Source organism: Hypoxylon fragiforme (genome assembly GCF_022984875.1).
Source record: "Hypoxylon fragiforme strain CBS 206.31 chromosome Unknown GGS25scaffold_10, whole genome shotgun sequence".
NCBI lineage: Eukaryota > Fungi > Ascomycota > Sordariomycetes > Xylariales > Hypoxylaceae > Hypoxylon > Hypoxylon fragiforme.
In genome coordinates, this window is record NW_026054765.1 from 1,591,439 (window position 1) to 1,619,063 (window position 27,625).

The 27,625-nt window shown below is 49.0% G+C and overlaps 10 protein-coding genes across 10 annotated transcripts; 6 read left to right on the forward strand and 4 right to left on the reverse strand.

The window, feature by feature from the left end:
- Window positions 1–206: 206 nt before the first annotated feature.
- GGS25DRAFT_88524 (uncharacterized protein) lies at window positions 207–3,594 on the forward strand. Its single transcript, XM_049266106.1, has one exon. The coding sequence runs from the start codon at window positions 751–753 to the stop codon at window positions 3,142–3,144; it is 2,394 nt and encodes a 797-aa protein (XP_049112388.1). The 5' UTR covers window positions 207–750; the 3' UTR covers window positions 3,145–3,594.
- A 772-nt stretch (window positions 3,595–4,366) lies between these two features.
- Window positions 4,367–9,870, forward strand: GGS25DRAFT_510923 (ABC drug exporter AbcA). Its single transcript, XM_049262684.1, has 10 exons — window positions 4,367–4,981; window positions 5,046–5,458; window positions 5,521–5,834; window positions 5,890–6,142; window positions 6,203–6,622; window positions 6,702–6,877; window positions 6,961–7,336; window positions 7,399–7,789; window positions 7,840–8,881; window positions 8,950–9,870. The coding sequence occupies exons 1-10, from the start codon at window positions 4,666–4,668 to the stop codon at window positions 9,362–9,364; spliced, it is 4,116 nt and encodes a 1,371-aa protein (XP_049112389.1). The 5' UTR covers window positions 4,367–4,665; the 3' UTR covers window positions 9,365–9,870.
- A 596-nt stretch (window positions 9,871–10,466) lies between these two features.
- On the forward strand, window positions 10,467–11,971 carry GGS25DRAFT_528335 (uncharacterized protein; the record flags this gene model as incomplete). The annotated part of the gene is made up of 7 exons (XM_049265180.1): window positions 10,467–10,738; window positions 10,795–10,903; window positions 10,991–11,070; window positions 11,128–11,291; window positions 11,382–11,615; window positions 11,687–11,730; window positions 11,829–11,971. Exons 1-7 carry the CDS (start codon window positions 10,529–10,531, stop codon window positions 11,969–11,971), a joined length of 984 nt encoding a protein of 327 aa, XP_049112390.1. The 5' UTR covers window positions 10,467–10,528.
- GGS25DRAFT_88627 (uncharacterized protein) lies at window positions 11,680–13,555 on the reverse strand. Its single transcript, XM_049266107.1, has 2 exons — window positions 12,633–13,555; window positions 11,680–12,551 (listed from the first exon to the last, which is right to left on the reverse strand). Exons 1-2 carry the CDS (start codon window positions 13,307–13,309, stop codon window positions 12,149–12,151), a joined length of 1,080 nt encoding a protein of 359 aa, XP_049112391.1. The 5' UTR covers window positions 13,310–13,555; the 3' UTR covers window positions 11,680–12,148.
- Window positions 13,556–14,115: 560 nt separating this feature from the next.
- GGS25DRAFT_526364 (NAD(P)-binding protein) lies at window positions 14,116–15,449 on the forward strand (the record flags this gene model as incomplete). Its single annotated transcript, XM_049264970.1, has 3 exons — window positions 14,116–14,160; window positions 14,236–14,367; window positions 14,544–15,449. 3 exons carry the CDS (start codon window positions 14,116–14,118, stop codon window positions 15,447–15,449), a joined length of 1,083 nt encoding a protein of 360 aa, XP_049112392.1.
- A 763-nt stretch (window positions 15,450–16,212) lies between these two features.
- Window positions 16,213–18,488, forward strand: GGS25DRAFT_526365 (uncharacterized protein; the record flags this gene model as incomplete). The annotated part of the gene is made up of 5 exons (XM_049264971.1): window positions 16,213–16,523; window positions 16,597–16,914; window positions 17,016–17,118; window positions 17,198–17,646; window positions 17,810–18,488. 5 exons carry the CDS (start codon window positions 16,213–16,215, stop codon window positions 18,486–18,488), a joined length of 1,860 nt encoding a protein of 619 aa, XP_049112393.1.
- A 307-nt stretch (window positions 18,489–18,795) lies between these two features.
- Window positions 18,796–21,301, reverse strand: GGS25DRAFT_510935 (uncharacterized protein). Its single transcript, XM_049262685.1, has 3 exons — window positions 20,902–21,301; window positions 19,505–20,835; window positions 18,796–19,414 (listed from the first exon to the last, which is right to left on the reverse strand). The coding sequence occupies exons 1-3, from the start codon at window positions 21,043–21,045 to the stop codon at window positions 19,201–19,203; spliced, it is 1,689 nt and encodes a 562-aa protein (XP_049112394.1). The 5' UTR covers window positions 21,046–21,301; the 3' UTR covers window positions 18,796–19,200.
- Window positions 21,302–21,453: 152 nt separating this feature from the next.
- GGS25DRAFT_510937 (Prefoldin beta-like protein) lies at window positions 21,454–22,584 on the reverse strand. Its single transcript, XM_049262686.1, has 3 exons — window positions 22,141–22,584; window positions 21,947–22,071; window positions 21,454–21,886 (listed from the first exon to the last, which is right to left on the reverse strand). The coding sequence occupies exons 1-3, from the start codon at window positions 22,270–22,272 to the stop codon at window positions 21,757–21,759; spliced, it is 387 nt and encodes a 128-aa protein (XP_049112395.1). The 5' UTR covers window positions 22,273–22,584; the 3' UTR covers window positions 21,454–21,756.
- A 237-nt stretch (window positions 22,585–22,821) lies between these two features.
- On the forward strand, window positions 22,822–24,992 carry GGS25DRAFT_510938 (vacuolar protein sorting-associated protein VPS4). The gene is made up of 3 exons (XM_049262687.1): window positions 22,822–23,710; window positions 23,776–24,226; window positions 24,297–24,992. The coding sequence occupies exons 1-3, from the start codon at window positions 23,073–23,075 to the stop codon at window positions 24,516–24,518; spliced, it is 1,311 nt and encodes a 436-aa protein (XP_049112396.1). The 5' UTR covers window positions 22,822–23,072; the 3' UTR covers window positions 24,519–24,992.
- On the reverse strand, window positions 24,993–27,333 carry GGS25DRAFT_510940 (Nop domain-containing protein). The gene is made up of 4 exons (XM_049262688.1): window positions 26,938–27,333; window positions 25,754–26,870; window positions 25,312–25,698; window positions 24,993–25,167 (listed from the first exon to the last, which is right to left on the reverse strand). The coding sequence occupies exons 1-3, from the start codon at window positions 27,105–27,107 to the stop codon at window positions 25,453–25,455; spliced, it is 1,533 nt and encodes a 510-aa protein (XP_049112397.1). The 5' UTR covers window positions 27,108–27,333; the 3' UTR covers window positions 24,993–25,167; window positions 25,312–25,452.
- Between the last annotated feature and the right edge of the window lie 292 nt (window positions 27,334–27,625).

Below are 27,625 nucleotides of genomic sequence, written 5' to 3' on the forward strand. Positions count from 1 at the left end.
AGAGTAAAAGCAAAAGGATAGAATCTGGGGTAGCTAGGTTGGATTTGGATCATGGCAGGGAGCTTATGAATTAAGAAAATAAAAGGGGAGATGGGGTAAGTGTTGTTAGGTTCGAGTTGGTTACTAACCTTGGAAATCGGCAACCTCCTCGACTGCACCCTGGCCCAAAGTGGATTGCTAATGAGTAGCTAGGGATTGGAAACAATATACAATAGAGAAGATAATGGAGGGGATGGGAAAATCAGTTGGTTCAATGTTGTACATATGGGTTACACGCATCGTATCTTGCTAACAGCCCGCTATAGATTGACACAGCGACCCGAGAAGAAGGGGTTACACTAAGTAAATGGGAATTAGCCGAGGATCTCGTTTGCAATAATAATGTAAGGTACCTATCTAGTCGTTAGTAATACTTGGTATGTGATCACGTGATACCCCTTTCCCTCACACGCAAGTTGGGCATGCATGCATAGGTACATATATGTCACTACCTGTTGCATGGCTATCTGGATGCCCGACTTATAATCTAAGGAGGTGGAACCCAATCACGTTTGTCTAGGCTACTGCATTAACCTTAACTCTGGTTCACGTGATACACGGGTTGTGCGTTTGCATTTACATGCATTTGTGAAACACTTCTGTTTGTTGATACTGTAACAACTCCATTCATTAAAATACTCCCGCTCATCACTCTCTATCACTTTCTCTCATAGATGGTAACTATCTGATACTCAAATACACTCAGTGATCATGCTGCAATTCGGAGACATTCCATTTGGCCTTGCCGCTGAGAGTGGATGCCCAGTCTGTTACCCAAAGCTGCAGCCGCAGACGCAACTGCTCCTATGTAGCGGCTGTAAAGTCGTCCATTATTGTGGAGCGGAACACCAGAAGAAGCACCGTCGCAAGCACAAGGCGGCATGCATTTCCATTCTCAACAGCCACGAAAAATTTAAGAAAGAGGATGCCATACTTCGGGCCCGGCCAAGTAATCCTTTCGAGAATGGCGTGGGCAGGTTCTGGACTTTGGCAGGGACTCAAGATTACATGAACGCTCGATTTGCAGCTGCCAACGCTCTGCTTCAGGTCAACACAATTAAAGCTGTCGAGAAGGCTTTAGCTCATTTTCAGGACATGCTGCGACTTGATCGGTCCGATAATCTAGCCATTCGAGACTTCGTTCCTGGCCTCTTACTTCGCCTGGGACGAGAGCAGGAATGCTATGACTTTCTCAAGTGGTGGGCTGTCATCGACGATGAGCACCACTACAATGGTCACTATGATTGGAGCGATGTAAGTCTGCCATATCTTGACATCCGCGGAGCCGATGCGTTTGAAGCAGTGGACGCTTTTGCTAGCAGGTTGAGTTTCAGCCAGCTTGTCATCCTTGCGCTCCTGAAGCTGCGTTTATCCCTCGACATTGAGTGTTATGATCCGCAATATATGGATTCCGAGTCATCTTGGCACCCTTGGCCCCCTTCTATCACAGAAATCATACGACCGATTGGAGAAATTGTCCCGGAGAAGGTCAAAACAATCACGAGTTCAGATGTACCGGGAATCTACAAGTCACTCAATGATCAATTTCAGGCTTTGATAGGAATGGTACACAAGAAAAACTCACTGTTTTGGGACGCTTTATTGGACGCATCGGAAGGCGAAGTATCGGCGTTTCCATCGGATCGTCCTGATGGCATTCAGGAGGTCATTTCGGCCATCCATAGGTGCAAGATGGCCTGGGAAGAAAGTTATGATGCCATCACAATGATTGGATCGGAAGTTGCCAAGTTTACTAAGGTGTACAAGGGCCCCGCTGCTGCCTCGGGTGATGTGAATACTGGAAAAGTCGCGGTAACCTCAGAGAGACGAAGAGGTTCTGGCAAAGCATTCCCATCCAAGTTTTCTGCACCCACAGCAGATACGCGACCAGACACCCTGTTCCCGCCTTCACCGACTGGTAAAGATCGAGCATATCATTTCGTCCATCGCAATAACCAGAAAAAGGCTCTCGCATATGCTGACGGAGCATGTTCAGACAATGGACAGCAGAACCCACAGGCAGCCTGGGCCACTGTTCTTCGCCCATCCATTGATGACAACATCCTTCCATGCATTGAATCAGGTCGACTAGAGCTCAAGGGCCCCTTTGGAGACGAGAGTGTGGCAACTAGCAATCGGGCAGAGCTTCGTGCAGCCATAGCCGTCTTGCGTCGCAAGGACTGGCGAGCTGATGGGTTCACTAGTGTTGTCATCGCAACCGATTCGTCTTATCTTGTCGATGGTGCCACTGGGTGGGCGAGAGGCTGGGTTACAAATGGATGGAAGACGCGAACTGGCGGGTCCGTCAAGAATAAAGACTTGTGGGAACTTTTCCTCGGCGAAGTAGAGAAGTGTAGGGAGACGGGTCTAGAAGTTGAACTTTGGAAAATCCCTAGGGAGATGAATGAAGTTGCCGACGCCGTAGCAAAGGAAACCATCTCCGTGGCGGCAATCATACCCGAATTTGAGAATATGCCGCTTGACTCATCAGCAGCTACTGCCACAACTCCAGGAGAGCCTCATGTCCTTTGCCTATGCTTGGAGTATGAGAGCATGTTCAACGATATGTATGCAAGCCTAATCTCGAGGATTACCGCCAAGGCCAAGTTGGACCGAGCCAGGACTGAAAAGGCCGCCTTGGACATGCTCACTCAGAACCCTCCGCCATCGGTGATCTTGGTCACTGATGTAGGTGTTGTGAAACACATGAAGGTTTGGGAGCGCGTCATTGATTGTCTTCGCGGAGGATCGAGGGTGGTACTTGCAGCGACCTTCAGTTCATTCGTAGATGCGGGCCAATTCAATCGTTGCTTTGCTAAGGTCGGTCTACCCTGGAAAAGAGGGGGTTACCATCGAACAGATGTCAGTCTGTGTCCCAGCGCTGTCGGTGATCGCCTAAAGGAACAGCTCCTTCCCACCTATAGTCAAAAGGCCCTTTATGTCGAGGGAGTGGCTAGATCGGATGTATGGTACATTGGTCCGAGTGATGAGGTGCCTGTGGCTTTTACGAAAGTTGGGAAAGGCATGCTCGGTTATGTAGGAGATGTGAACGGTGAAGATGGCTCTGAAGCGGTGGTACTCGCTATGCTTGGGCTGTTGAACTGAATTATGAGATACTGAAGTGAAGAAAGCTGACAGATACCTAGAGCAGTTGTTGCAGCCCTCAAATGATTGCTACCTACGGCGGGCAAATTACGACCCTGCAGGATTGCTTTGCATGCCGATGTCCAACCTACACACAGCAAACAGGACATTGACGGTATTTATAGGTAATAAAAAATAAAATTATACAAAGCATCATTAAAACCCCAATTCTAGATATATCCGCATATCTAAATTAGAGGAGCTGGCACATGTAGTAGTTACTAGCCCATCCAAAGCCTCCATTTTACCCTAAAGGGTTCCATACCAACTCTTAAACATGTGTGCAAAACACTCCAAACTCTTTGAGATTGTCCCCCTTTCCAACCAACTCACGTACATGAGCCCCTACTTAGGCTATATGCCTATATCCGATGAGTCTCTAACCATGGTCTCATAAGTACTGAACTAGTTCTTACCTACCTACCTAGGTAAGTATTGGGAAGTATAAGCACTAATAAGCGAAGCAACTGAGACAGGATCAGGATGTGAATTATAAGCAAGCATGTGACCTATGATTCGCTTTAGGGGTTTGAACGCAAGGACGGTGATGTTCTCGAAAATCGGATTTTTCACCGAAAGGTTACCTACTACAGCTTGCGTCCGTAACATATCACGAGAAGGGAAGCTCGTAGGGGAAGTGGAGACAAGATCATCATCACAATCTGCAAAAGAAAAGAGATCTAAGGGGGAAGGAACATACATACACCATCGTAACACGACATCGCTTAGGGGGCGCCATCTAAACATTTAATTCGTCGCAGCGTCGTTGTTTGCACTCCATATGGCCTCGGCGATCGAACCGAGATTTTGCGGGGAAGAAGCAAGGACAAAGCCAGCGAGGAGAGCTAAAGGGCGTGATGGAGATTATAGTTACTACCAATGCCTCGGTACCCCATATATTATCATTGTTCATGGTTGTAGGTAATCTTCTAGAACCCCAGAGTGCTCTTTGTCTAGGTTGCGTGGCCTGCCCCCCCTTGCATCTCAGGTCCTGGTTAGTTGTCCTCGTGCGTCAGATTGATACATTTCGGCCCCGGTTTGTATTACGACCCCTGAGCAGCCATGCGACCAAGGCCATGCGGTGGCGACATGATGTATACTCGATCGAAAGTGTTGGGTGATACCTAGTAGTATGTAATCCGTAGGTAGGATGCCGCGAGACAAACTTTCGTCACATATTACCATTTTCACCAGGGGGGTTGGATTGTACTAGGTTACTCAACTAGTTGTACTTGTATTTGTACTTGGGATACTCTTTTCACGGTATATAATCAATACACATGGGGGCTTTTCAGTTTTTCTTGGTGTGCCTCTATTCATTTGCCCTCGCTTGATCAAGCGGAAGGCATCACGGGACAGAGCCTCTCTTTGTTAGATGAATTTATTCCTACCTCTGTCTTGACCGCCGACCTACTCTCTCGAGAAAGGCAGGTTAGCCGTTCAGATAGTATTCACTCGAGAGCATTAGTGATCTATTCGAAAATGGCGGAGGAAACGAGGTTGAAGATCGGTGTCTCTTTCCTTCACCTTAACTGTCATGGATATCACATCTCGGACAGATATCAAGACACCCTGACCTCGTATACTCTTGCATTCCCCAAATGGCTGGTATCAGTGTTCACGTCACGTCAGCAAGAAAGGGTTCAGATACTTCACGACTTCCATGGCATCATCCACCCGGGTGAGATGCTTCTTGTATTAGGACGACCTGGCAGCGGATGCTCGACGTTTCTGAAAACTCTGGCGGGAGATGACCGTGACTTTCAGGTCCACTCAACATCAGAGGTTAACTATCAAGGTCCGTAAAGGACAAGTCCTGAAGCTTATAAACACCTTACTTACCAACAAATAATTTCCATTAGGAATATCATACAAGCAGATGCACAGAAAGTTCAAAGGAGAGCGTGTTTATGTCTCCGAGCTAGATGACCACTTCCTAGATCTGACCGTAGGACAAACCCTCGACTTTGCAGTTTCCACGCGTGACAATCAAGCAACTGGGATCGATGCATGGGATATTGCTCCAAGGCTTGGGCTGGAAAGGAATAGAGGTGGAAATGTAGCTCTTCGTGCCACAGGTCCCGCAGATAAACGCCGAACTAGCATTGTAGAAGCATATATCGGCGGTGCGCAACTACAATGCTGGGATAACTGCAGTCGTGGACTCGACAACTCCACCACCCTCCAATTAATCCAGCTGTGTCGTGAATCAGCAGAGTCACGCGGCTCCACCATTGCTATGAGTCTGTATCAACCATCAGAGGCGATGTACACGGTATATGCCCACCTCCTATCCTAATATGCCGCACATTGATCTACCATGCTAACTTGGCATAGAGCTTCGGCAAGGTTATGTTGCTATACGAGGGCCATCAGATATATTTCGGGCCAGCCAGTTCCGCCGTTGAATATTTCACCAAACTCGGGTTCGTCCAGCCAGAAGGGACGACGACGGCCGAATTTCTCACGTCTTTGACAAGCCCGTCCCAGCGTATCATAAAGGAGGATTTCGAGGGAAATGCCCCAAGGTTCCCGGAAGAGTTTGCTAGCGTGTGGAAGCGCAGCGAGCAATATAAACAACTTATTACCACAATCAATGATTTTAACAAGACGTATCTAAGTAAAGAAGATTCGGTCCAAAGGCTCCAGAGGTAATGTCAAGAAGAAATTGTCTATCCGAGACTGTATACTGATCAGATGTGTCAGACTCCGAACTAGCACCTTTCCCCTGGCGATATACCAGCAGCTCATCCTCTGCCTCCGCAGATCAGCCCAGCGCATACGTAACAATCTCACCGAGAACATCTCTACGATTTTCGTGAACATCGTCATGGGCCTTATTACCGGAAGTGTGTTCTACAAGACGGGGAACTCGGGTAACACTACAGATAGCATGCAAGAACGCGCTATTCTCCTATTCTATACTCTGATGATCAATTCTTTCACGCCGGCCGTCGAGGTTTGTATCTGCCACATGCCAGTTTGAATCTAGCTGAACTTGAACTGACTTCGGGCATAGTCCACACTCATGTGGCTGCAGCGTCCTATCCTCGAAAAGCACTCCCGATACGCCTTCTACCACCCCTTCACCGAGAGACTGGCCTCCGTATTGGGCGATATTCCAATGAACGTCATCACCACCCTGGCCTGCCACATCCCGCTGTACTTCCTATCGGGGCTGCGAAGGTCCGCCTCGGCATTCTTCACTTACTGGTTGCTCATGCTGGTGAATCTTACCACGATGTCCATGTTCTTTCGCATGATGGGCTCCGTCACCCGCACCCAGGAACAGACCCTGGCCACTGTGTCCATTATCACTCTGCTTTGTGTCATGTATGTTGGGTTCGCGGTGCCGTCCCTCTATATGGTCCCGTGGCTCGCTTGGTTCTGGCGCATTAATCCTGTAGCGTACACTTTTGAGAGCTTGATGATAAACGAGGTGTGTTTTCTATTCTCGTTCTACTTTCTCTTCCCTATTCCCTTGGAATGGCCCACTGCTAACGCCCATTATCGTCAAGTTCAATCACAACTACTTTACTTGCTCGAGATATGTTCCAGTAGGCCCGGCTTATAGGAACATCACGCCCACTGAGAGGATTTGCGCCGCTGTCGGAAGTATCTTGGGGCAACCGGGCGTGGAAGGGAGTGATTACATATTATCGGGATATGGAAACGTTACGAGTCATATGTGGCGGTGAGATTCCCAACCAACTCATAAGCTAACGTGATTGTTGGATATCTACCTATGTTGTCGATAACTAACGGTAGAGCCATCAGTAATTTCGGCATAGTCATCGCGATGATGGCCTTCTTTTGCCTCGTATACCTCGTCGCCTCTGAATACATCCCCGCCCAAAGGTCACGCGGAGAAGTATTACTTTATCATCCGGATAAGTCAAACAAGAAGAATCGCATCCTAGACTTGGAGGCTGCCGTCACGCTGTCTCCGAGCCTCGATCGCACCATTACCAGTGATAAGCCCGGCATACCTACGCATATCGATATAGTGCCGACTACACCTAGGACCTATCGCCCAGCTGCAGTCGTTTATTGGGAAGACCTCGCTTACGATATCGAGACACCAAGCGGTACGCGAAATATCTTGCAGAATGTGGATGGATGGGTAAAGCCTGGGACACTTACTGCGTTAATGGTAAGATGTTTCAGGATATGTGTGTATAGGTACCTAATCAGACTAAACTAACACTCTTTAAGGGGGTCACGGGGGCCGGAAAGACTGCTCTTCTAGATGCGCTGGCTCAGCGTGCGACTACGGGTGTGGTGGGCGGTACTATTCGTGTCAACGGCCGACCCCGAGACTCCAGCTTCCAGCGACGGACCGGATACGTGCAACGGAACGACGTCCACCTCCCTAGTGTGACAGTGCGGGAGGCATTAGAGTTCAGCGCCCTGCTAAGACAACCGCGAAATATACCAAAGGACGAGAAGATCGCATACGTGGACGATATCATACAAGAGCTAGGGATGCAGTATTATGCCGATGCAATCGTCGGCCTCCCGGGAGAGAGCCTTAACGTGGAACAGCGCAAGATACTGACGATAGCTCTGGAGCTAGTTGCCAAGCCAGATTATCTACTGTTTCTCGGTAAGTTACAACACAATATTCTATTACAAGTTGTGCTAATTTCATCATAGATGAACCAACCACGGGATTGGATAGCGAATCTGCTTGGTCCATCTGCTCGCTACTACGGAGACTGGCGGATAATGGGCAGACCGTGCTTTGCGCAATCCACGAACCTTCCGCTCAGCTATTCCACATGTTCGATCAACTCCTTTTACTCGATAAATCTGGAAAGCCGTTATATTTCGGCGACATCGGTCGAAATGCATCGTCGGTAATCAGCTATTTTGAAGAGAATGGCGCCCCTAAGCTGCAACCGAAGGGCAACCCTGCCGAGTGGATATTGGATGTTACTAGCAAGGAACCTGAAATGGGCACTCGAGATGCGCAGAATACGCAACAAGAACCAAAGCAGCAGACATGGCCCGAGAAATGGCACACGAGTCCGCAAAGACAACTCGTCGTGCAAGAAATCGCCCACCTCAAAGACAGTCTCGCGAGCTCCTCCCGCCGCGTCCTCGACTTCGCCGACTACGAATACTCCGCCTCGACCCTCAACCAGGTCCTCTTACTCTCAAAGCGCATCTGCCAGGACCAGTGGCGGGACCCGCCGTTCCTGTACTGCAAGATCCTGCTGCCGATCGGGCTGGCGCTGGTGAACGGGATCTCGTTCTACAACTGCGCGCACGAGGTGCACGGGCTCATCAGCCTCTTCTTCTCCATCTTCCTCATCCCCGCCATGTTCGGCGTCATCAGCCGCCACGTCATGCTCCGCTTCCTCAGCGGCCGGGATTTGTTTGAGGCTCGCGAGCGCGGGGCCAAGACCTATAGCTGGGTCGCGTTTGTGACGGCGAATGTGCTGGTGGAGCTGGTGCTGCATACGCTGATTTCTGTCCCGCTGTTCGCGGCGTGGTACTATCCGACGGGGCTGTTCCGTAATGGGGTCCCCGGGTTTGGGACGACGGAGAGAGGGGGGCTCGCGTTCATTCTTATGTGGCTTTTCATCATCTGGTCGAGCACGTTCTGCCAGGTGCTTGCGGCTGGGTTTCAGCTGATTGAGACGGCAGTGGAGGTAGCGACTTTATGCACGTGGCTGTCCATTGCTTTTGGAGGGTAAGTCTTTCTTTTAAGCCTCCCCCCCAAGTCCGGGCTGGTCACATACTAACGCGCTACATTTCTAGTATCCTCGTATCCGCCGAAAGCCTCCCCCACTTCTGGATCTTCATGTACTATCTCTCGCCCTTCACCTACTTCCTGGAAGGGCTAGTAGTCGTTGGTGTTGCGGACATCGAGATCAAGTGCGCGCCGACGGAGATGCTGCAGCTCGAGATCGCGCGCAACTCGACGGCCCAGACGTGCGGCGAGTACCTCCAGCCCTACGCCACCATGACCCACGGCTACGTCGCCAACCCCGACGCCACCGAGAACTGCCAGTACTGCCAGGTCTCCGGCTCGAATGCGATTCTCGCCAGCATTGGCCTCGATCCAAGTCACTCGTGGCGCAATGCGGGGATTATGGCGATTTATGTCGTTTTCAATATTGTGGCGGTTTTTGCGGTTTATTGGGCGGTGAGGGTGCCGAGGAAGAGGAGGTAGGAAGGCCGATGAGGTGTCTGTCTTTTAAAATTGGGAAAAATAAGATTGAATTTCCTTTTAGGTATCAAGCTGAAGCGTTCGCCAGGAACTAAAAGCACATTAATCCTACATATCACTAGGTACCTACCCCAGGTATATATGTCTACCACGAATTTTATCACAACAATATTGTATGTACCTATGAGTTGTTGTTTGCAGAACTCGGATTTCCACTGAATTCTAAATCCTCTGCTTGTGTACCTAGTTACCCAGTTGATAGCTTGTATTTTGTTGTATTCAGGATTTTCGTACCTACATAAATGCCTCATTTCTATATGTGATAAGTTCGTGAACACTACTCGTTAGGTAAGAGGTATCTACTTATGGAGTGTAATAACTCATGTACCCTTATCTATAAGAAATTGCATAGCTTTGAGAATAGATTCACGGCTGGAGTTAGTCTTCGTAACAAGTTGCCTCTCTCCGTCGTATAAGTCAAAAGGGGCCACAACCCCTGGAGATTATCAACAGCCCTAACATCATTCGTAGAGCATGATAGCTAGCTCCCAAGGTCTACACATTTATACATACTACTAGGTTAGGCAGGTACGCGGGGAAACTTATAAATAGAATAATTTTATACGTAGCTTAAATGCGGCAGCGATTGGGTTAGACTTACACTGTACTTGTACATCACAATGCAAATTGCACAACCCAGGTAACGAGGGCGGCGCATGCGGCGCGAGCACCGAATAACCTTCTACAACTCCCACTGATAGCTCCTGCACGTCCTCAAGGCTCCATGGCCTAGTTCTCATCATTTCATGTATCGACAATGTTGCTTCGACTTTCCCTTTAGGTAGCTGAACCTCAGGTATCTAAATGACGGTTCAGGGATCTGGGGTAACCTGAGGATTTCGAACAGCTGAAAGCAGAAGGCGTAGTAAAAATAGACTCTCCTCCATTATTGTTTATCATTTAGTATTGTGAAATGCGGGTAGAATGATGCATTGTTGTAAAAACCTCAGGTTAGCCTAGTTAGAAGCCCTTAGGCACAAGTTGGCAGGTGGTGGATATAAACATCAAAGGGACTTCTTGTATTGCTACTCGTTAAAATGACTCGGGGATATTAGCCCTAGTACTCTCCTTCTTGTGCCCATTAGATATACGCGGGATTCTTATGAGATGTCACGCGCGATTCCAAAAATGAGTTGTGGGCGCCTCCTTTTCAGCTTAGCCCTCTGCCTAGTCCCCGCTACATTCGTCGCAGCGGAAAGCGGCATTTATGATTTCTTTGCAGTAGGCGAACGATATTTTCCAGACAAAGGAGCAGACTATTGTGGTTGCGAAAGGTATTGGGATGACTTGGAAGAGAGTTATGATGAAGCAGCGGAAGTTAGTAGTTAAATCGCCCCTTATCTTTCGATGGGATAGTACTGATCGTTAAAAAGCTGGTAGACGCTGCGGTGAAATCAATGGCATATATCAAGAAGACCCCAAGACCAAAATTGGCGGGCAAAGAGCAATGGAATTGGGACCGGCAAGGGGGGCCTTTGACGAGTAAGCTTCTTCCCAGTGCTTCTTCACGTTACGCTCGTATGATCACTTACATGATCACTTATATGATAGGCTAACACTCTGCACAAGGTCTGTTCGCGATAGAGCTAGATATAGAGAACGGAGGCCCAAAGGAGAACTCAAAGCATAGGTGGGATTATGTTGAAAAGGTTAACAATCACCTGCACACAGTGTTTCTCGTTCACATGTGAGCTAATGCCTTATAGATTTATGGCGATATGAAGTATGGTTTCGATAACAAGAAAACCCGAGATAATAGGCCAAATGCGCTCTATTGTGGACAAGGAGGATTCAAGTATTACGAGCCCAATGCGAATTACCCCTTAGATCCTACCGGGAAGACAAAGGTCAAGGATAAATATCAGTTTGGGTAAGTACTTCCTCACTCATCGGTATGCGACAGTCTCTAAGACTGTTGTTCAAATGCTTGATAAATAAGGCCTAATAACGCATGTTACAGGATGGTTTACTTCAACTGGAGGAAGTTCGTACGGAACAGTGACAATGAACCGAAAGCAATCGAATATTGCGTGCCAAGCAAGAATACTATGGCCAGAACAAATGCCAAGATGAGTTTTATAATGTGGTGCTCCCTTGAGGATTGGCCAACGTTAGATGTGGAACATGTCGAGGAAGGTGAGGCCTTAGACAGGTATCAGCGACACTCTGGATCAGGAGCCTGGGTACATGAATTGTGAGTGCCATCTACATGTGCACCGATCCTCGTTCAAGATTCAGGGGTCATGGCTAACCTTATCGAATTAGGGCTCATTACTATGGTTGTTATGAAGAAACCATCTTGATAGACCGTAAGCTATTCCACTGGCTTCTTATACGCGCCGCCGCCCCACCTCCTCCTGGGTAGTACCTTTTGGTCTTGAGTAACTTCTAACGCTATCATCCACAGAACCTGCGGTCGATGAGAATGGGGCGCTCATACCAAACACAGCAACATATTACATAGCCCTGATCTTTAATCTAGTTCGCTACAAGCCTGACTTGGCTTGCAAAACCGCCGATTCTTATAAGTGGTATGCGGTAGCAATGTAGGAGCCCCACCATCCCCCTAGCCCACATTCCCAAATAAAATGTGAAAGCTGATAGTTGTTTAGTTTCCACCCAGAGTGGAATTGGTCGGACGGTAAAGCGAGAGCTTATAAGTGAGGTGTCATAGACATGCGGGACTAGGATACGGGGTATGACGACAATACCAGGAATATACTTGGCTCAGGGGTTCACTGGGAGGTAATAATGCCTAGGTGGTTCGGAATGAGGAGCGGGGTCAACCGTATTCGGTGCTTTTAATATATTTTGAACCGCCTCTGAAGCTATGAATGATAAGTTGAAGTGTCCATGTGGTGGCGTCTCAGTCCTCTTTTGATCGCTTTCCGAACCATCGCCGGACTGTGAACTTCGTGATTTTCGTAACCGGGAGAAGAGAGACGAGAGTTTCACGCCAAATCTGGATGCTGCTATACGTTTGGCAAGGGGTCTGAGTATAGGCAGACTGGCGCAAAGGATGGCTATACTTGTATGCAAGGCCGTCCAGACTTCCGTATTGGCGTAAGATAACGACCGTCTTCCTGGCTTATAAGCAAGTATAGTCTTGACTATACCGGTGATAATAGATCTGAGATGACAGTTAGTGTACTGGGTTTTAAACAGAGGACGCCTCCCTAGATAAGGGTAGGGTGTAATGGATTATACATACAGCGCACCCAGCATAAAGATTCCAGAGACGACAAGCTTCTGCCTCGGCGAATTCCGCATCCGCACCACCACGCCCACCGGCAGCGTCAAAATCCAAACATCTAGAAATATCTCGCAAATTCCCGAGCCCAGCCAGAAAACATTGAAGTTGAAGCAATGCTTGGGGTCGTTTAGAGTGTTGAACAGCCCGGCTTCTAGCGGATCACATTTCCTGAGCGCGGCGATCGTGCACCCGATCCACCAGCCGATGACGAGCGAACTTGCAGCAAATAGCTGGTACCGGAAATAAGTGCTGATAGCGAAGATCCGATGGTACATGAGTAAGATCCCCAACTTGGTGGCGCCAGCAGCCGTTAGATATAGGACGGAGCAGGTGAAGGACAGTTTGAGGTACAGATGGTCCGCGTCGGTGTAAGCATAGTTCGGGTCTTCGTTTTCCAGCACATGGATGCCATTCGGATCAGCTTTGTTGCCGATTAATACGAGGACTGCAGTTACTAAGGAAGTAATGAGAGCGACTAAGATGAGCCAGTCATCGACTTTAAGGCCCGACTTCGTGAATAGACGGGTATAGAACCGCAGTGCAACGGAGATGACGGCCAATGTGATGGCGAGCCCGTTGACGGCGTATGCAGTAGTATGTTCGTTACTGTCAGATGAACTTTGGACGGGAGCCATATTCTCATCGTTTCGGTCCTGGTTCCCGGAAACCCATGGTGCTCAACTAACGTCGAGTGCTGAGCATATAAGAATCCAGGCTCTCTATAAGAACCGTCAAGGGGTTTTTAAACCTCCGTCTCACATAATGGCTTAACATTACACGTGCATTGCAGCTACCAGGCAAAACCATAAGGTTGGGGGATCACAGCATAGCTTGGTATGTAGTAATGAAACGGAAGGGAGGAATGGCTGCGTTACACTGCAGAAGAAACAAGATCTCGGGGGGCCAATACGATCAATTATATGCATGCCAGCATTTCTAAATAAAGCATGAATCCCCAAACGGGCTGCGGGTGGGACTGGCTGACGAATATATGAAGTACGACAAACTGCCTACCTACCTAGGTAGGGTAACCTAGGATTAAACGGCCCTGAGTGCCAAGAAACGAGTTAAACGAACAGCAACAACTTTGTCTCGATCACCGAATGGATAGCTTAAGTACCATAAGCCCTAAAATTCTAGCGGCCAGGCACCCGTTTCGTTTGTAATAGTTACAATTTCCCCGGATCCACGATCGGTATCATCACAGTATGGATCCATTGGAAATACTGTGGACCACCATGCTGCGCCCCTTTTCCACCGACATAGGTAGGTAGGGCTGATAGTCAACAAATAACAAATTAGGCAAAAAGCCAGCTGAGGTTGATTCACCGCGTCTAAGGCACGCCCCGATCTACAGAGAAGCATTCTACCAAGTGTCAAGAAGCGAAACCTACTGGTAGACCGGTATATAATAATCCAGTAGGCAAGACAAGGTGGAAAGATGGGGTCGTTTCTATCTAAGAACGAATTCCCGGTCGACGGTCGGGTACGCTAGCTACCTTACTGAAACGTACACTTACTCAGCGACACTCATGTGATGGATACTAACCAAACTGTGTAGACTGTACTTATCACGGGAGGCTCAAAAGGTCTGGGGCTGAACGCTGCACGCCAGCTTGCCGAGAAAGGTGCGCACGTCATCATTGTCGCACGGGATGCGGGCCATCTGCAGCAGGGCATTGCGTTTGTTTCGGTACGATACATGTAGTTAACCCCCCGGGCCCCTGCATACCTACATGCATTGTACCTACATCTCAGCCACACCCCCAACTCACCTCGGCTGATCTACGAGATAATTCTTAGCCAGCTCATCACGAGTCGTCTTGGCAGAATCAGGTCCGCTAATTTACTTTTTTCAAAACTTCTCAGAAAGGAGCTCGATCGCCCGATGTCCAACGCTTCCACCACATCAGCGCGGACGTGACATCCGCGGCCGAGTGCGCGCGCGTCGTCGCCGAGGCCGTGGAGTGGAACCACGGGAGCCCGCCGGACATCGTCTGGTGCTGCTCCGGCAGCGCGCACCCGTCGCTGTTCGTCGACACGCCGCTGCCGCAGTTCCAGACCATGATGGACAGCAACTACTTCTCGAGCGTGTACATGGCGCACGCCGTGCTCAGCGTCTGGTTGAAGAATACGTCGTCGTTGTCGTCGTCGTCATCGTCACCAGCTAAGACGGCTGCTATCGACGATGGCACTGAGGAGAAGCAGCATGACTCTGCTGCCTCTGACGCAGAAGCAAAGCCCCCCGCGCGCCACATCATCTTCACCGGCTCCTTCGTCTCCTTCTACAGCTTCACCGGCTTCGCACCCTACGCGCCCTCCAAGGCCGCCGTCCGCTCCCTCGCCGACTCCCTCTCGCAGGAAATGAACCTCTACGCCACCGCCCTGCCCCACGAGCCTCGCGTCCGCGTGCACGCGGTGTTCCCCGCGACGATGCCGACGCAGTCGCTCGACGACGAGAACGCCGTCAAGACGGACGTGACGAAGGCGCTCGAGGAGGGGGACCAGATCCTGGACCCCGCCGAGTGTGCAAGGCGCGCGATCGCGGGGTTGGAGAGGGGGTTGGAACTCGTGCCGACGAGTGCGATTATTAGGTTGGTCATGACGAGTGTGCTGGGGGGAACGATCAGGGGAGGCTTTTGGAGGGGGTGCGTGGATACGGTGTTAGGGTGGCTGACGATGGTGGTGATGGTGTTTATACGCTGGGAGATGGATGTGAAGGTGGCGAGGTGGGGGAGGGAGAATGGGGTTAGTGGGATGAAGAAGGATAGGTAGGTGGTGGTTGTGGGATTGGGGGGGCTATGAGGAAGTTTGAAGGGGGTAAATGATGTTGACATGGAGGGGTAAGGGGCTGGAGGTAAGGGATGAAGGGATTGATGGTATGTTGAAGATGAAATAAATCGTGGTTCTCCCGAAACATAGAGACTTGATATGGTTGCGTTTACATCTACATACAGATTACTTTATTTTTACAATATTCACCATCTAATCTGGGCAAGCATATCTGCCCAGAGTTACTATGGATCCAATTTGATGTATCGGATTGGGCAGCAACTAATTAAAGCATTCAAGTCTTGTTCATGGATTGGAAGAGTCTAGTTTATTCATTGGGCCTCGACCTTTTTAATGGACTCGACAACTGACCACTCGTAGATTATTCCGTCCTCGTTGGCAACGGCCGGGCGGCCAAGTCAGTCAAACGTCCGTCGACGATAGCCACGTCGCTACCAATGACGAATATGAGGATGTACACTTGGAAGAATTGCTCCGTGGATGGCAGGGGCATATAAGTCATGCCTGCCTACCTACGTAGGTTGGTGCACTTCATTACGAAGTAGCTAGATTCGATGTTGTAAACCTTGAAGATCATGAATAAATTGATTCTCTACCTACCTCTTGTGTACATTATTGTCATAGCATGTACCTTCACTATTCTATAGTGTTATACAAAACGGACTGGTGATGATCTAGTCAACTAAGTCTATTCGACTCCTAGTTCATTTGAACAGAAAGAAACACAATTTTAAAAAAGCCCGTCATGGCTTTCTCGTTGACATCAAAGCATTACACCCTTCGCGGGTGCATTCTATCCGCGATGGTCCAAAAGATCGACACATCCTGGACACACGCGAAAATCGACCTGAACAAGCACCTCGGCAACAACGACGGCGCCTTCGACATCGACGGCGTCGGCTGGTACGACAGCGCTGAGCCTGGCTCATGCCGGCTCAAAGGCACATCCCTATGCGCCGAGCTTCGGATGAGGGATGGCGAGTATGCGCCTGAAGTTAGGATTAATCTGGACCTCTTCGTCACAAATCACGACGGAAGCCTTCGGTTTCGAAAACCGTACGAATCTCTTATACCTACACATTCACTGTGATAGCTCACGAGCCTAAGTACTAACATTTATAATAACCAGGAGCTGGTCCATCCTCGTCTCTTCAGCATGCCTAGTGCTAGAAAACGCCACCCTACGCGGCATAGTCCTCGGCCGAGACGGCCAGTACTACCCGTCGGAGATTAATCTCGACGAGCACTACGGCAACAGGGGGGGCGCTTTCGAGGTAGGAGGCGGCAGCTTCTCGCTCTCGGGGAAAGACTTCCGGCTCCAGCAGGACCCAGAGGCCGTGAAACTCGTCGCGGAGCTCATGGACTACGGTGGCGTGTACCGCTATGCGGAGATTGATCTCAGCAAGTCCATCATAAACCAAAATGGGCAGCTCGCTTTTATAAAATAGTAAGTTTACTACTACGAATATGGATTTGGACTCCTGTTCTACAATCGAACTTGGTGGAGGAGTCTGCCTACTTAGGTAGCTAACTATAACCTCCCCATAGTGACGGCTGGTTCAATAAGGACCACTGGGCATCCGTCATCACCGACGAAATCCCCGTCATAGGAAAGGCCATAGCTAGTTTGTACCATGCCGGAAGCCACGAGGTAGGCCTCCATCTCCCCTTTCTCCAAGCCTCATTCAACGGCCGTCTTAAAGTACTTCTAACAAACCAAAACCCACCAGGCGAACGCTGTGAAAGAGCTACTCTGCCAGAAGAACTCACCGCTAGCCGCAACCGGCCTCGTCCTCGGCTCTCTCATCGGCCGCGCCCTCGGCAGCCCAGCCATCGGCGCAATTCTAAGCTCCACCCTCTCGTCTCCCGCCATGCTCGCGCAGGGGCGGATCCTGAACATGATGGCGGCTCGGGACATGGGGACTTGCGGCGAGGACAAGGAAGCCGTGCTCGGGATGGCCGTCTTCGACACCCTGCGCGAGCTGTTCGCTTCCGGCGCCGGTGCGTACGCCGCCGCCCGTTTCGACGCCGTGAACGAGGCGGAGCTGAACAGTGACCGGTCGGACCACCGGTTATACGGGGTCGATTTCTGGATGCGCAGTCTGCGCGACGCGCTCCTGCAGTTGCGCCCTGTGAACGCCTTTCTGGAGGATTTCTCCATGTTCACCATGATGAAGCGGTAAGTCTCCGCTTACCTGCTCCCTCTTTTTCTTTTCTTCATCCTCTTCTCTTCTTCCCTTTTTCATCTTTATCGTCGTATTACTTTCCACAAACATCCAATTCCAAACAAAAGGCTCACACATCAATCCCCTCCCCTCCCCGGGGCCCCCCCCTACCTTTAGCGTCCTCACCCTTCTCCAAAACCAACCGGTCGAGCAATGGCACATGCCCCTGCATAACTTCGCCTCCGCCATCGAGGCCACCAAGATGCTCGGATCCAGCTACCAGGCCGAGGTGCAGCCGCCGGAGACCCTTGTGCCCGGGCAGACCTACACGATCATGTTACACGGCACGCGGCTCGCCGTCACCTGCGTCGAGGGAACCTCGCACGTGCGACTCCGCCAGTTCGGCGGGTGGGCGACGCAGCGGTTCCAGTGCGTGATGCTCAGGGAGCGGCACATGGGGTTTCTGTTCAACCCCTCTGATTCCTCTCATCCTTCTACTCAAACCGATGATGACCCTTTCACCGCCAATGAAAACGGGTCGTCCGGCGCAGGCGCAAAGGGCCGCTACCTCGGCTACGACTCCACAGGCACCCTAACGTGCAAAGCGACGCGTCAGCGTGGGTGGGAGCACGTCGGCGCCGTCGCGGACGACTCGCAGCGGCTGCCGGGCCAGGAGCAGGCGTACATGCTGTGGATGGCGCGGGGCACCGACAGCCTTGCGCCGGTGTCGCGGGTTTCCGGTGACAAGCTCAGGGTTATGCCGGCGAGCTTTACGTATTTTAGTTTCCTGAACGTGGAGTCGGCGGAATATAGTAATGTACTTAATTGCCTTGAAAGGGTAAGTGATCTGTATTAGGTAGGTAGGTAGTACTGGGGTATATGGGCTTGGGGGGGAAAGGGATGGGAACAAAATTGGAATATGGACATATTAACATTTCGGAGTTGAGTATCTGCATACAAAGCAAAGACTGGCCTTGCAGCGGAGGAAAATATGATAAAAAGTTTCGATCGCGCTGACTATTTGGTTTGACTCGCAAATTTCGTAATGTGACACATCGGTGCTACTATACCGTGGAAAATGTCTAGGTAGGTGATGTCTCATAGAGTCTCTAGTTAGCAAAGCACCTACCCTAAGAGTCAGCAGCTTTTCGCAAATATTGCTTGGTTTCGAATACGGTTAATGGCATCTTATTGATGACCTCCTATCACACGTATTACACTAAAATCAACCATGGATTTGACCAACCATGGCTATCAAGTTTCATCACGTTCAGACTTCCGCCCTTCTAAAAAAGAAGTCTCCTCGGCGCCAATGCTATGCAGTTGCGAGGCTGTGAAGCCCAAGTACCTAAATGCCCCAGGACAAACTCCGAGACGGTAAAAAAAGTCACCAAAACGCCATCATCATCAATTAACCCATTGTGGTCATGCTACTACCTAGGTTGACGTTTCCTCTTCAGCCAACCCGGCCACCGAATTGGCACTCGGTTCCCCTGCGGACGTAGAAATACGCAGATCGTCAACACACAAGTTCGAGCGCCGCAACTTATCCCTTCAGACATCGTGTCCTAGAAGCCCTTGTGCTGCACAGTGCTGTTGCGAACGCCGGGCCGGAGGTCCTTGACGTAAAATTCAAGCTTGTCACTTTCATATACGTGGCCCTTTGGGCGTCGTGCTCCCGTATAGAGGTTGTCAACCGCATGAGGGTGGAAGGTAGCGCTTTGCGTGCAGCCAAGAATATGATCCAGTCCGGGCGGGCAAGTTAAGCGGAAGATACCATAACTACAAATGATATGTCAGTTTTATCATATTTTGGCCGCATACTATGCCAGGTCGCAATGTGAAAAACAAAGAAAGGTACAAAAGACTTACGAAGGCTCGAACTTCGGAGCGCATACGATTGCTATACTCTCTGGCATCATGACCTGGTATCCAGCCTGTGTGTGCAGATCTCTGGAGCTCATAAAGCAGGTCTGGGTCGGATGGGTATGAATCCAACCAAGCATCAAGAGATCCTCGTTCATGCAATACTCCAACATGCTGCCTTCATTCTCCGTTTCGCACGTGTCTGAAGTGCACTTTTGCTCAGGGATGAGCAGACAACGCACGAACAACGCGTTGTTAACAGCGGTTCCGCACAGGATGCCGCACATCTCGAGCCCGCGCCTGGTGTTGTCTGATGCAATGGATAGAAACTTATGACGAAGTTGATTAGGGAGGAAAATGGATCGGATCGGCTCGCCATTCTCGAGATATGCTGCCGGTTTAAAAGTGAGTTTTTGTTTTACCGAGGGTGCTGGTGGTTCATCGTGTATTTTGGGAGGGGGCGTGGGGAGTTCTCGAGATATCTCGGGTGTGAGAGGTGTCTTTTTGGGCCGACTGAGCTCTTTGGCGGGGAGCTCTGGTGGAAGATTTCGAGATGTATGATCGGCTTCATATCGATAGAGATCTTCTTTCGGGGGTCGTGGTGGCTGTGGGCTCAGTGTATGTCGGGGGGGTGATTGTGGAAATTCGTACGATAAGGGCTTGGGCTTGGAGATTGATGGGTAGTTATAACCTGAACCTTGGCTGGTCACCAATGAAGGTCGAGATTCTTGTCGAGACTCTAAATCCCGGTCGATGTCGCTCCCATCTACTATTCTGCTCGTAGACTCCAGCTGCCTTCGGAAAAGCTCATCCTCCTCCACTTGTCTCTCAGCCAACTCATTGGTCCAATTATCCCAGAAACCGGCCGTACGTCGATGTGGCTCTTCCTTGCCATCTGTGCCAACTATCCTAGTGGCATTTCTGTTTGCATTCCTGCGGCGGATCTCCCTCTGGGCTAACTCAACGGCGAGTTCTTGGTGGTCTCCAGCATCGAGTAGTCGGGATGACGATGACAAGGCGGGGTCCTTGGACGCGTGCTCCTCGTAAAGTGAGGATGCCTTTGGCTTGACGTGGTCAGCTTGCTGCTTTCTGCGTATCTCCTTTCGTTTAGATTCCGAGGCTACCCAAGCTTCATATTCTCTTTGTATATAGGGCTTGATATTCTCGAGGTGGGTAGCGATGTCTGGCAGTGACTTGTTTACTTCGACCAGTGTTCTTTTTCCTTCAGAGGTTTTGGCATCCGGATGCGTAGGGAAACAGTCCATCAGCAAGGTCAAGTATCGCATATACAAGAAATAAGCCTGGGCGAGGTTGCCATCTTCCAGGTAGCTTCTGCCCTAGTGATAATAGAAGTTCAGTCAGCAAGCATTGCTAACACCAACGGTCTAGAAGGATCAGCTTACCTCTTGGTTTAAGGAATTGGCTGTTCGCAGCCATACCTTCATAGGTATTCTGGGATTCCATGCGAAGTCCTTTGCTTTGTCCGCTATTTCTTTTATGCTCAGCGGCTTGTTGGTAGCCAAGGGCGTTAGGCTAGAGGGAGCCATTTCGCATCGTGTAGGCAGGTCGCTACCTTTGCAGCTTCGCGGACTAGACTTGTTGAATGTGGTATACGGCGAAGATGTTCATTCGAGTGTTCAATGAGTCAATCAATACTGGTCATTTTTAAGAAAAGTTCACACTTTTCGGTTGCCTAAAATGAAGCTTGCGCGGCGAGTTGCGACGAATGGAAATGGTTGAAGGTGCAACTTGCGAGCTGCGAGTTGCACGTTGCAGGTTACAAGTTACGGAAGCAAAGTTCCCAAATAACTACAGTGTTAAGTTTAGTTATTTAGTTAAGTTGGAGGGGTCTGATGGGCGCCGCATTCATGCATCGCGGGGCACTTGATGGACAAGACTAACCTAATCTAGCAGTATTTACCTCAGGATACCTAGTAGGTATGTACCTTGATTATGTCATATGTAGTTATGTCGAGTTCGTGGCCCAACTTGAATGTTGCACAGTCATGTTTAATGTTACTAGGTACATATATATAGTAATTCCAGACCTCAAAGTCCTTCAAAGTTGACTGGAAATACCTCTTCATATATGTAGGTAGGTAGATGGGTTAGACTTCTACCTACCTGAATCTCATGCGCTTCACCTCATGTACACTTTCACAGATTAAGATTGACAAATAACATAATAGGCAAACGTTTGTCCACCATGAACCTCAGATAATATCTTGAGATCGATCTAGGATTCAGTGGCACACATCTCAGCCTTTGGCTGCAACTTTTCCTGGAGCGCCACTTCCACCCTGCAGGCTTGCTTGCAACTGAATTATCTCTCCTTTCTTATTCTCAATCTTCCCTTGCATCTCTTTGATCTGGTCATCTGTCCTATCGCTGTAGGGACCAACATTAGCTTGAAATTGGGAAGTAAGGAGCACAATGGATAATCCTTACAGCTCTTTGCCAATGAATTCCAATCGTCCATTGACTGTGCTTTCTGCCTCGATCTTGTCTTGCTTGAGTAAGACTGGGCCAACTAGTTTGTAAATGTTCTCCCCGTTTTTCAGACGTTCAAACTCCTATATCGTTGTAAGTGCTAGGACCCAAGGTAATGAAATTCCACACCACAAGGTTCAGCGCCAACTAACTTTCTGCACGTTTGAGTTCTCTTGTTTCTGAGCCTCAAGTTTCTGTCGGGATTGAACAGCAGTTTGTAGCTCTTGCTGCAGCTTGGTGAACTCCTCCGAAAGGCTCTGAAGCCGAGCTTGGATCTCAGCCATGACTATCTCTTTTGATTTCTCTTTATTGCCGAGGTCTCGAACTATCGATAGTGAGGTATTATCAAGGTGTGGAATATTATCACCAATTATGAGTTTTGTCTGGTGGGGTGTGTATAAAAATGAGAGTGTAAAATAAAAAGTCCAAGTTCTATCCTTAACTTAGAAGAAGCTATTTACTATGTAGTGGCACCTGGCAGCCAAATCCGACGTCTTTACATAATGCCCACATGTATGCCCACGCAAACTTGAATGCAGCGATAAATGAATCGATCTGTGGCTGCAAAGTGCTGGTTAACTTCATGTAGTGGTTTAGCTAGTGGAACTTTGAATGGAAAATGTGGCTTGAAAATTGGAATAGCGTAGTCGTGCCAACCAATCGATAAGAAAACGCTATGTCGTGCCCCTCTAAGATTACTAGGTAATAGAGCGGGAATTTTGTATGGAATACTTAGGATTGACGTGTATTTTGCTACTGCCCCAAAGTACCGCCTACATACGATAAAGATTCCGGGAAAGTCCAGATGTCGGCGGCAACAACCTAAATTACAGGTTCCAGCGCCGCCTAGCATCAGCAGCCAGCACCAGCACCAAACAAACCTCAACAATAAAAAAACAACAAAAACTACAACTATTACCATCTCAACCATTTCGACCACTACCACCACCATCACCTGCCATTAAAGTTACAAGTCACACACTCGCTCACATTTACCACCATCGTCTCCCATACTATCCCGTATCAGTCCCATATATTGCCAATTTACCTCCAGTTTAATACTCGGGCTCGGTAGCGATCAACGATGTCCAACACCGATTTTCTCAGTCGAGCAATCGACATGGTGCACCGCGCCGTCGAGGCCGACAAGGATACCCAATACGAGAAGGCCTACCAGCTGTACTACCAATCGCTCGAGCTGTTCATGCTAGCCCTAAAATGGGAAAAGAACCCAAAGTCCAAGGAGATGATCCGCCAAAAGACGGCCGAGTATATGGACCGCGCCGAGAAGCTCAAAGCCCACCTTTCCGATTCCGACGCCAAGCGTAAGAAGCCTGGCCTGGTTGGTGCCAATGGCTCAACCACCGGCGGCACAGGCAAGGGGAAACAAAATGGCGAGGATGGAGGTATCGATGAGGATAGCAAAAAACTAAGGAATGCCCTTGCTGGTGCGATTCTCCAGGATCGACCAAACGTAAAATGGGATGATGTTGTAGGTCTGGATGGCGCAAAAGAGGCTTTGAAAGAAGCGGTATTGTTGCCCATCAAGTTTCCCAACCTATTCTACGGGAAGCGCAAGCCGTGGAAGGGTATTCTACTATATGGCCCTCCTGGTACGGGTAAGAGTTACCTAGCAAAGGCCGTAGCTACAGAGGCCAAGAGTACGTTCTTCAGTGTAAGCAGTAGTGACTTGGTGAGCAAATGGATGGGTGAAAGTGAAAGGTATGGTTTTTTGAATTTCCTACGTGCCATCAAGGATTATAGGCTAACATCGATGTGGTATACAGGTTAGTCAAGCAGCTATTCGCAATGGCACGAGAAAACAAACCCTCCATCATCTTCATCGACGAAGTTGATGCCCTCTGCGGTCCCCGAGGCGAAGGCGAATCGGAAGCTTCTCGACGAATAAAAACCGAAATGCTAGTACAGATGGACGGTGTCGGGAAAGATTCGACGGGTGTACTAGTGCTAGGCGCAACCAATATCCCGTGGCAGTTAGATGCCGCTATTCGAAGACGATTCCAGCGAAGAGTACACATCAGTCTACCCGATTTGGCTGCGAGAACAACTATGTTCAAGCTTGCTGTCGGGGACACCGCCACCACATTAAAGAATGAAGACTACCGCACATGCGCAGAACTTGCTGCGGGTTACTCTGGCAGTGATATCACTATTGCTGTTCAAGATGCTCTCATGCAACCAATACGAAAGATTCAGCAGGCGACACACTTCAAAGAGGTACCTATTTCTTCAGTTTTCGCATACCACCACTTGTTATACGTTGTCACTAATATTTAATTTGAAACAGGTACCCAAAGATGGCAAAGTATTCGTAACACCGTGCTCACCAGGAGATGCCGGTGCCAAGGAAATGACATGGGACGACGTCGACTCCGAGCTACTCCTCGAGCCACTGGTGGACCTCAAGGACTTCGTCAAGGCCATCAAGTCAGCAAGGCCGACAGTCTCAGAAGAGGACCTCAATCGTAATGCGGAATGGACCAAGGAGTTTGGAAGCGAAGGAAACTAAAAATTTCCTTTCCTCCCTCCCTCCCTCCCCAAGCTACCTAAACCTAAAGAGAAATGATGGAAGGAAATACCACATGGAGAGCGCAACGGCATCAGTAGGCGTTTTTTTGGGTGACTTTTTGTACTTGACTTGACAGACATCAGTGGTTGTTTGAACTTTGCTTACTGGGGGGCAGGGGCGTTCCCCCACCCCTTTTTATAATCATGGCTAGGTACATACGAACTAGGTAGATACTAGATACCGATGGAAGGTAGCTATTGCCATGCCAGATTCAATATCCAATGCTCGTTTAGTCGACGGAACATAATAGTGCGTGCCGGTGCTAGATATGGAGTGCAGGGACGAGAGACATATGATCGTGGCAACGGGAAGATTGCCGCTTCGCTTCCCCGTGGATTTGCTATTCGCAGGGTTGCTCTACGATGACATTGCTTTCTGTTCGAAGATGAGGGGGTCATGAACATCACTCGACTCAAGACTTGAAAACTTTTCATTGTTAACGTTACGTATGTAGGTACATGGAAAGCAAGTTAACCAAGCACATGCCTTTTTTACCGTAGATAACTTTCATAAGTTGTCGCCCCTTCAGATTTCTTGCGGTGTTCGGACACTAAAGTCAGCATTGCTCAATATACCTCGAATTCCGAGACTGGGATTGAAGGGTTTAGTAAAAACGCATAACATAGACAAAGATGCAAATCTCATCTTCATAATCACAACATCAAATATATCATTGAACAGCAGTGACTTGCGATTGATTGCGAGATAGAAATAAGTACGGGTATGATCCTACCATTTTTATACAGAGCCACACCTCGAAGCGAGAATTAGAAAAAGAGAAGAACACCTGAATTTCCGAAACGCCTAAACCGATGCCTTGGGACCAACGTTGAAGCCTTCACACACATTGTAAGCGAAAGGGTAAGCTATCCCCTTATTCGTCTGCGTGCTTCTTCTTCTTCTTCTTCTTTTTCTCGCCGTCAGCTTCCGGTTCTGCTATCTCGTGCACATCGCTGTGCTTTCGTTTCTTGTCCTTCTTCCCTTCCTTCTTCTCCTTCTTATCCTTAGACTTCTTCTCTTTCTTGGGCGTCTCGGTGCTTGCGCTTGGCGGCATGTCGATCATCTCCGTATCGATAGCCAAACTCTTGCCATCCGCGAGGATATCAGCCATGGCCTTGTCCTATTCATGGGTTAGCATTTAAATAAGAATCTCATCGTAAGTCAGGTAAACTCACCATCGCATCAACATTCTTCGTCGGCTTCTTGCCAGTAGCGTAGAACTCCAAACGGTCCTCAACCTGTTGCTTTAACGCATTGCCAAACGTCTTGGAGGGCTGTTCGGCAAAGTTGTCAATTCGACTGGCAATACTGCACTTGTTGGCGAGGTATCTTGAAATGCGACCCTTGTCTTTCTGGCCCGCGCGCCCGATGAACGAGCTGTGGTAGATGAGCCCGAACTTAGGGGTGTTGCCCTTGGTCTTGAGAGCTCGGAAAAGAGCCTTCTCAGCTCCTAAAATCTGGAGCGTGGAGGCGGGGTACTTGGATAAGTTCGTTAAAGAACCAGCCTTCTGGATCAGACGAGCTGCGACGACTTCGCCAATAAGCGCAGCCAAATTAGGAGCCACAGTGCTCATCTTCTCAACCAGGTAGCTATAGAGCGTTCGTCGGTACTCGGCAAGTCTAACAACCTTGCCTGCGAATGTGGAGATGTTGGCCATGTCCACGTGTGATAGTTCTCGTCCCATGGAAATCTTAGCCTTGTTGATAATTTCTTGAGCCTTCTCTTCATCGTCGTCAACTAGAGCGGCAATCTCATGAAGCTTGTCATCTGACAAGGTTGACTTGTCACCGATGAAAAGAGCCAAGCGCGCATAAGCCAGGTTGTCGGAAGCGATGCTATATAGCTCAGGGAAATGCCATCCGTACCATTCTCGAACCTTTTGGGAGAACAAGTTGATGCCCTTGTCGAGGTTGTCCAGAGTAGCAATAGCTCTGATGATATGGTTGTCGTTCTTGTGAACGTTGAACTTTACCTTTCCACGAGAGTAGGCATGGCCGAGACCAAGCTGGGCCCTTTCCACGTCACCGTCCTGGAGACCCTTAAGTAACTTCTCCGCGTGAAGGCGAATGCCTCGTAACAAATCGGCAACGACTTCGGAAGTATCACCCGTCTCGCATTCAACACCGGGGAATTCAGCCTTGATAGAACCAGCCAAGTTCTTGTCAGCGACACCAAGAACGATCTTGCTCTTCTTGGACTGGGGTAGGTTCAGTTCGAGATTGGACTTGAGATAGTCTGAGAGAATGCCCTCGGAGACGAGGTTAATATTCTCGAGTGCGTCGGCGGCATTTCTAGCAACATTGAATGTCAGCTTTCAATTTATATCATCTCTCCTGTAGGACAGAGAATTAAATGTACCTCCAAGGCGCAAAGCTGACCAATTGCACCATCTTTCCAAATTTTGCAAGGTCTTGACCAGCCTTTTGGACTTCCTTCAGGTGTAAACCAACAGTATCCTGCTGATGAACGACCTTGAAGACCGCATAGCCCACAGCGGACTCATGCAGCAAGAAGTCTATTTGAGTCATCTTGCCAGTTGTTGGTACTTTTTGGCAGATTAGCGCATGAGATGTTGAAGTGGTGGGCGTGTTGTGATGAATTGAAAAGAGTTGAAACTTTAGCAGCAAGAAAAAAAAAAAAGATCCAAATTTTTCTTAGCTCCAAAAGCTCTAGGTCCGGGTCTCCACTAAGAGGTACGTACTAAAATAGTTGGGTGGAGCGGCAAAAGTTCGGTAAATTACCCTAGGTAGTAGACACGCATGACTAAGCAGGTAAAGTTGTGAAACTTCAGGAACTACACCTTATATGGTTCGTCTGAAGATTGTCAAACAGTAAACTTTCTCTTAGTACCACACATTTGTCCATACATTTACATACCTAGAAGTGTATCTAATGGTAGTACATATCATGTAACCTAGTGCAATAATCGTACCTAGTACCTAGTACTACATGTCTCGGATAAGTACTAGGTATGCTTCAATGTTGTATTATACATTACATGCTCGTCTCCAATTCAATACAACCTTAGGTACTTACAAACTCCAAG

Bases quoted from the DNA above. Each gene is read 5' to 3' on its own strand.
- GGS25DRAFT_88524 (XM_049266106.1), top strand. From the start codon at position 751: ATGCTGCAATTCGGAGACATTCCATTTGGCCTTGCCGCTGAGAGTGGA.
- GGS25DRAFT_510923 (XM_049262684.1), top strand. From the start codon at position 4,666: ATGGCGGAGGAAACGAGGTTGAAGATCGGTGTCTCTTTCCTTCACCTT. The intron at 4,982-5,045 runs GTCCGTAAAGGA...AATTTCCATTAG, and splicing joins ATCAGAGGTTAACTATCAAG to GAATATCATACAAGCAGATG. The intron at 5,835-5,889 runs GTAATGTCAAGA...CAGATGTGTCAG, and splicing joins TCGGTCCAAAGGCTCCAGAG to ACTCCGAACTAGCACCTTTC.
- GGS25DRAFT_88627 (XM_049266107.1), bottom strand. From the start codon at position 13,309: ATGGCTCCCGTCCAAAGTTCATCTGACAGTAACGAACATACTACTGCA. The intron at 12,552-12,632 runs GTATGTATAATC...CTGTCATCTCAG, and splicing joins ATCTTTATGCTGGGTGCGCT to ATCTATTATCACCGGTATAG.
- GGS25DRAFT_510935 (XM_049262685.1), bottom strand. From the start codon at position 21,045: ATGGCTCCCTCTAGCCTAACGCCCTTGGCTACCAACAAGCCGCTGAGC. The intron at 20,836-20,901 runs GTAAGCTGATCC...TATTATCACTAG, and splicing joins CCAATTCCTTAAACCAAGAG to GGCAGAAGCTACCTGGAAGA. The intron at 19,415-19,504 runs GTAAGTCTTTTG...TATCATTTGTAG, and splicing joins GCTCCGAAGTTCGAGCCTTC to TTATGGTATCTTCCGCTTAA.
- GGS25DRAFT_510937 (XM_049262686.1), bottom strand. From the start codon at position 22,272: ATGGCTGAGATCCAAGCTCGGCTTCAGAGCCTTTCGGAGGAGTTCACC. The intron at 22,072-22,140 runs GTTAGTTGGCGC...ACAACGATATAG, and splicing joins AGAACTCAAACGTGCAGAAA to GAGTTTGAACGTCTGAAAAA. The intron at 21,887-21,946 runs GTAAGGATTATC...TGGTCCCTACAG, and splicing joins GAATTCATTGGCAAAGAGCT to CGATAGGACAGATGACCAGA.
- GGS25DRAFT_510938 (XM_049262687.1), top strand. From the start codon at position 23,073: ATGTCCAACACCGATTTTCTCAGTCGAGCAATCGACATGGTGCACCGC. The intron at 23,711-23,775 runs GTATGGTTTTTT...TGTGGTATACAG, and splicing joins TGGATGGGTGAAAGTGAAAG to GTTAGTCAAGCAGCTATTCG. The intron at 24,227-24,296 runs GTACCTATTTCT...AATTTGAAACAG, and splicing joins AGGCGACACACTTCAAAGAG to GTACCCAAAGATGGCAAAGT.
- GGS25DRAFT_510940 (XM_049262688.1), bottom strand. From the start codon at position 27,107: ATGACTCAAATAGACTTCTTGCTGCATGAGTCCGCTGTGGGCTATGCG. The intron at 26,871-26,937 runs GTACATTTAATT...CAATGTTGCTAG, and splicing joins GTCAGCTTTGCGCCTTGGAG to AAATGCCGCCGACGCACTCG. The intron at 25,699-25,753 runs GTGAGTTTACCT...ACCCATGAATAG, and splicing joins CGAAGAATGTTGATGCGATG to GACAAGGCCATGGCTGATAT.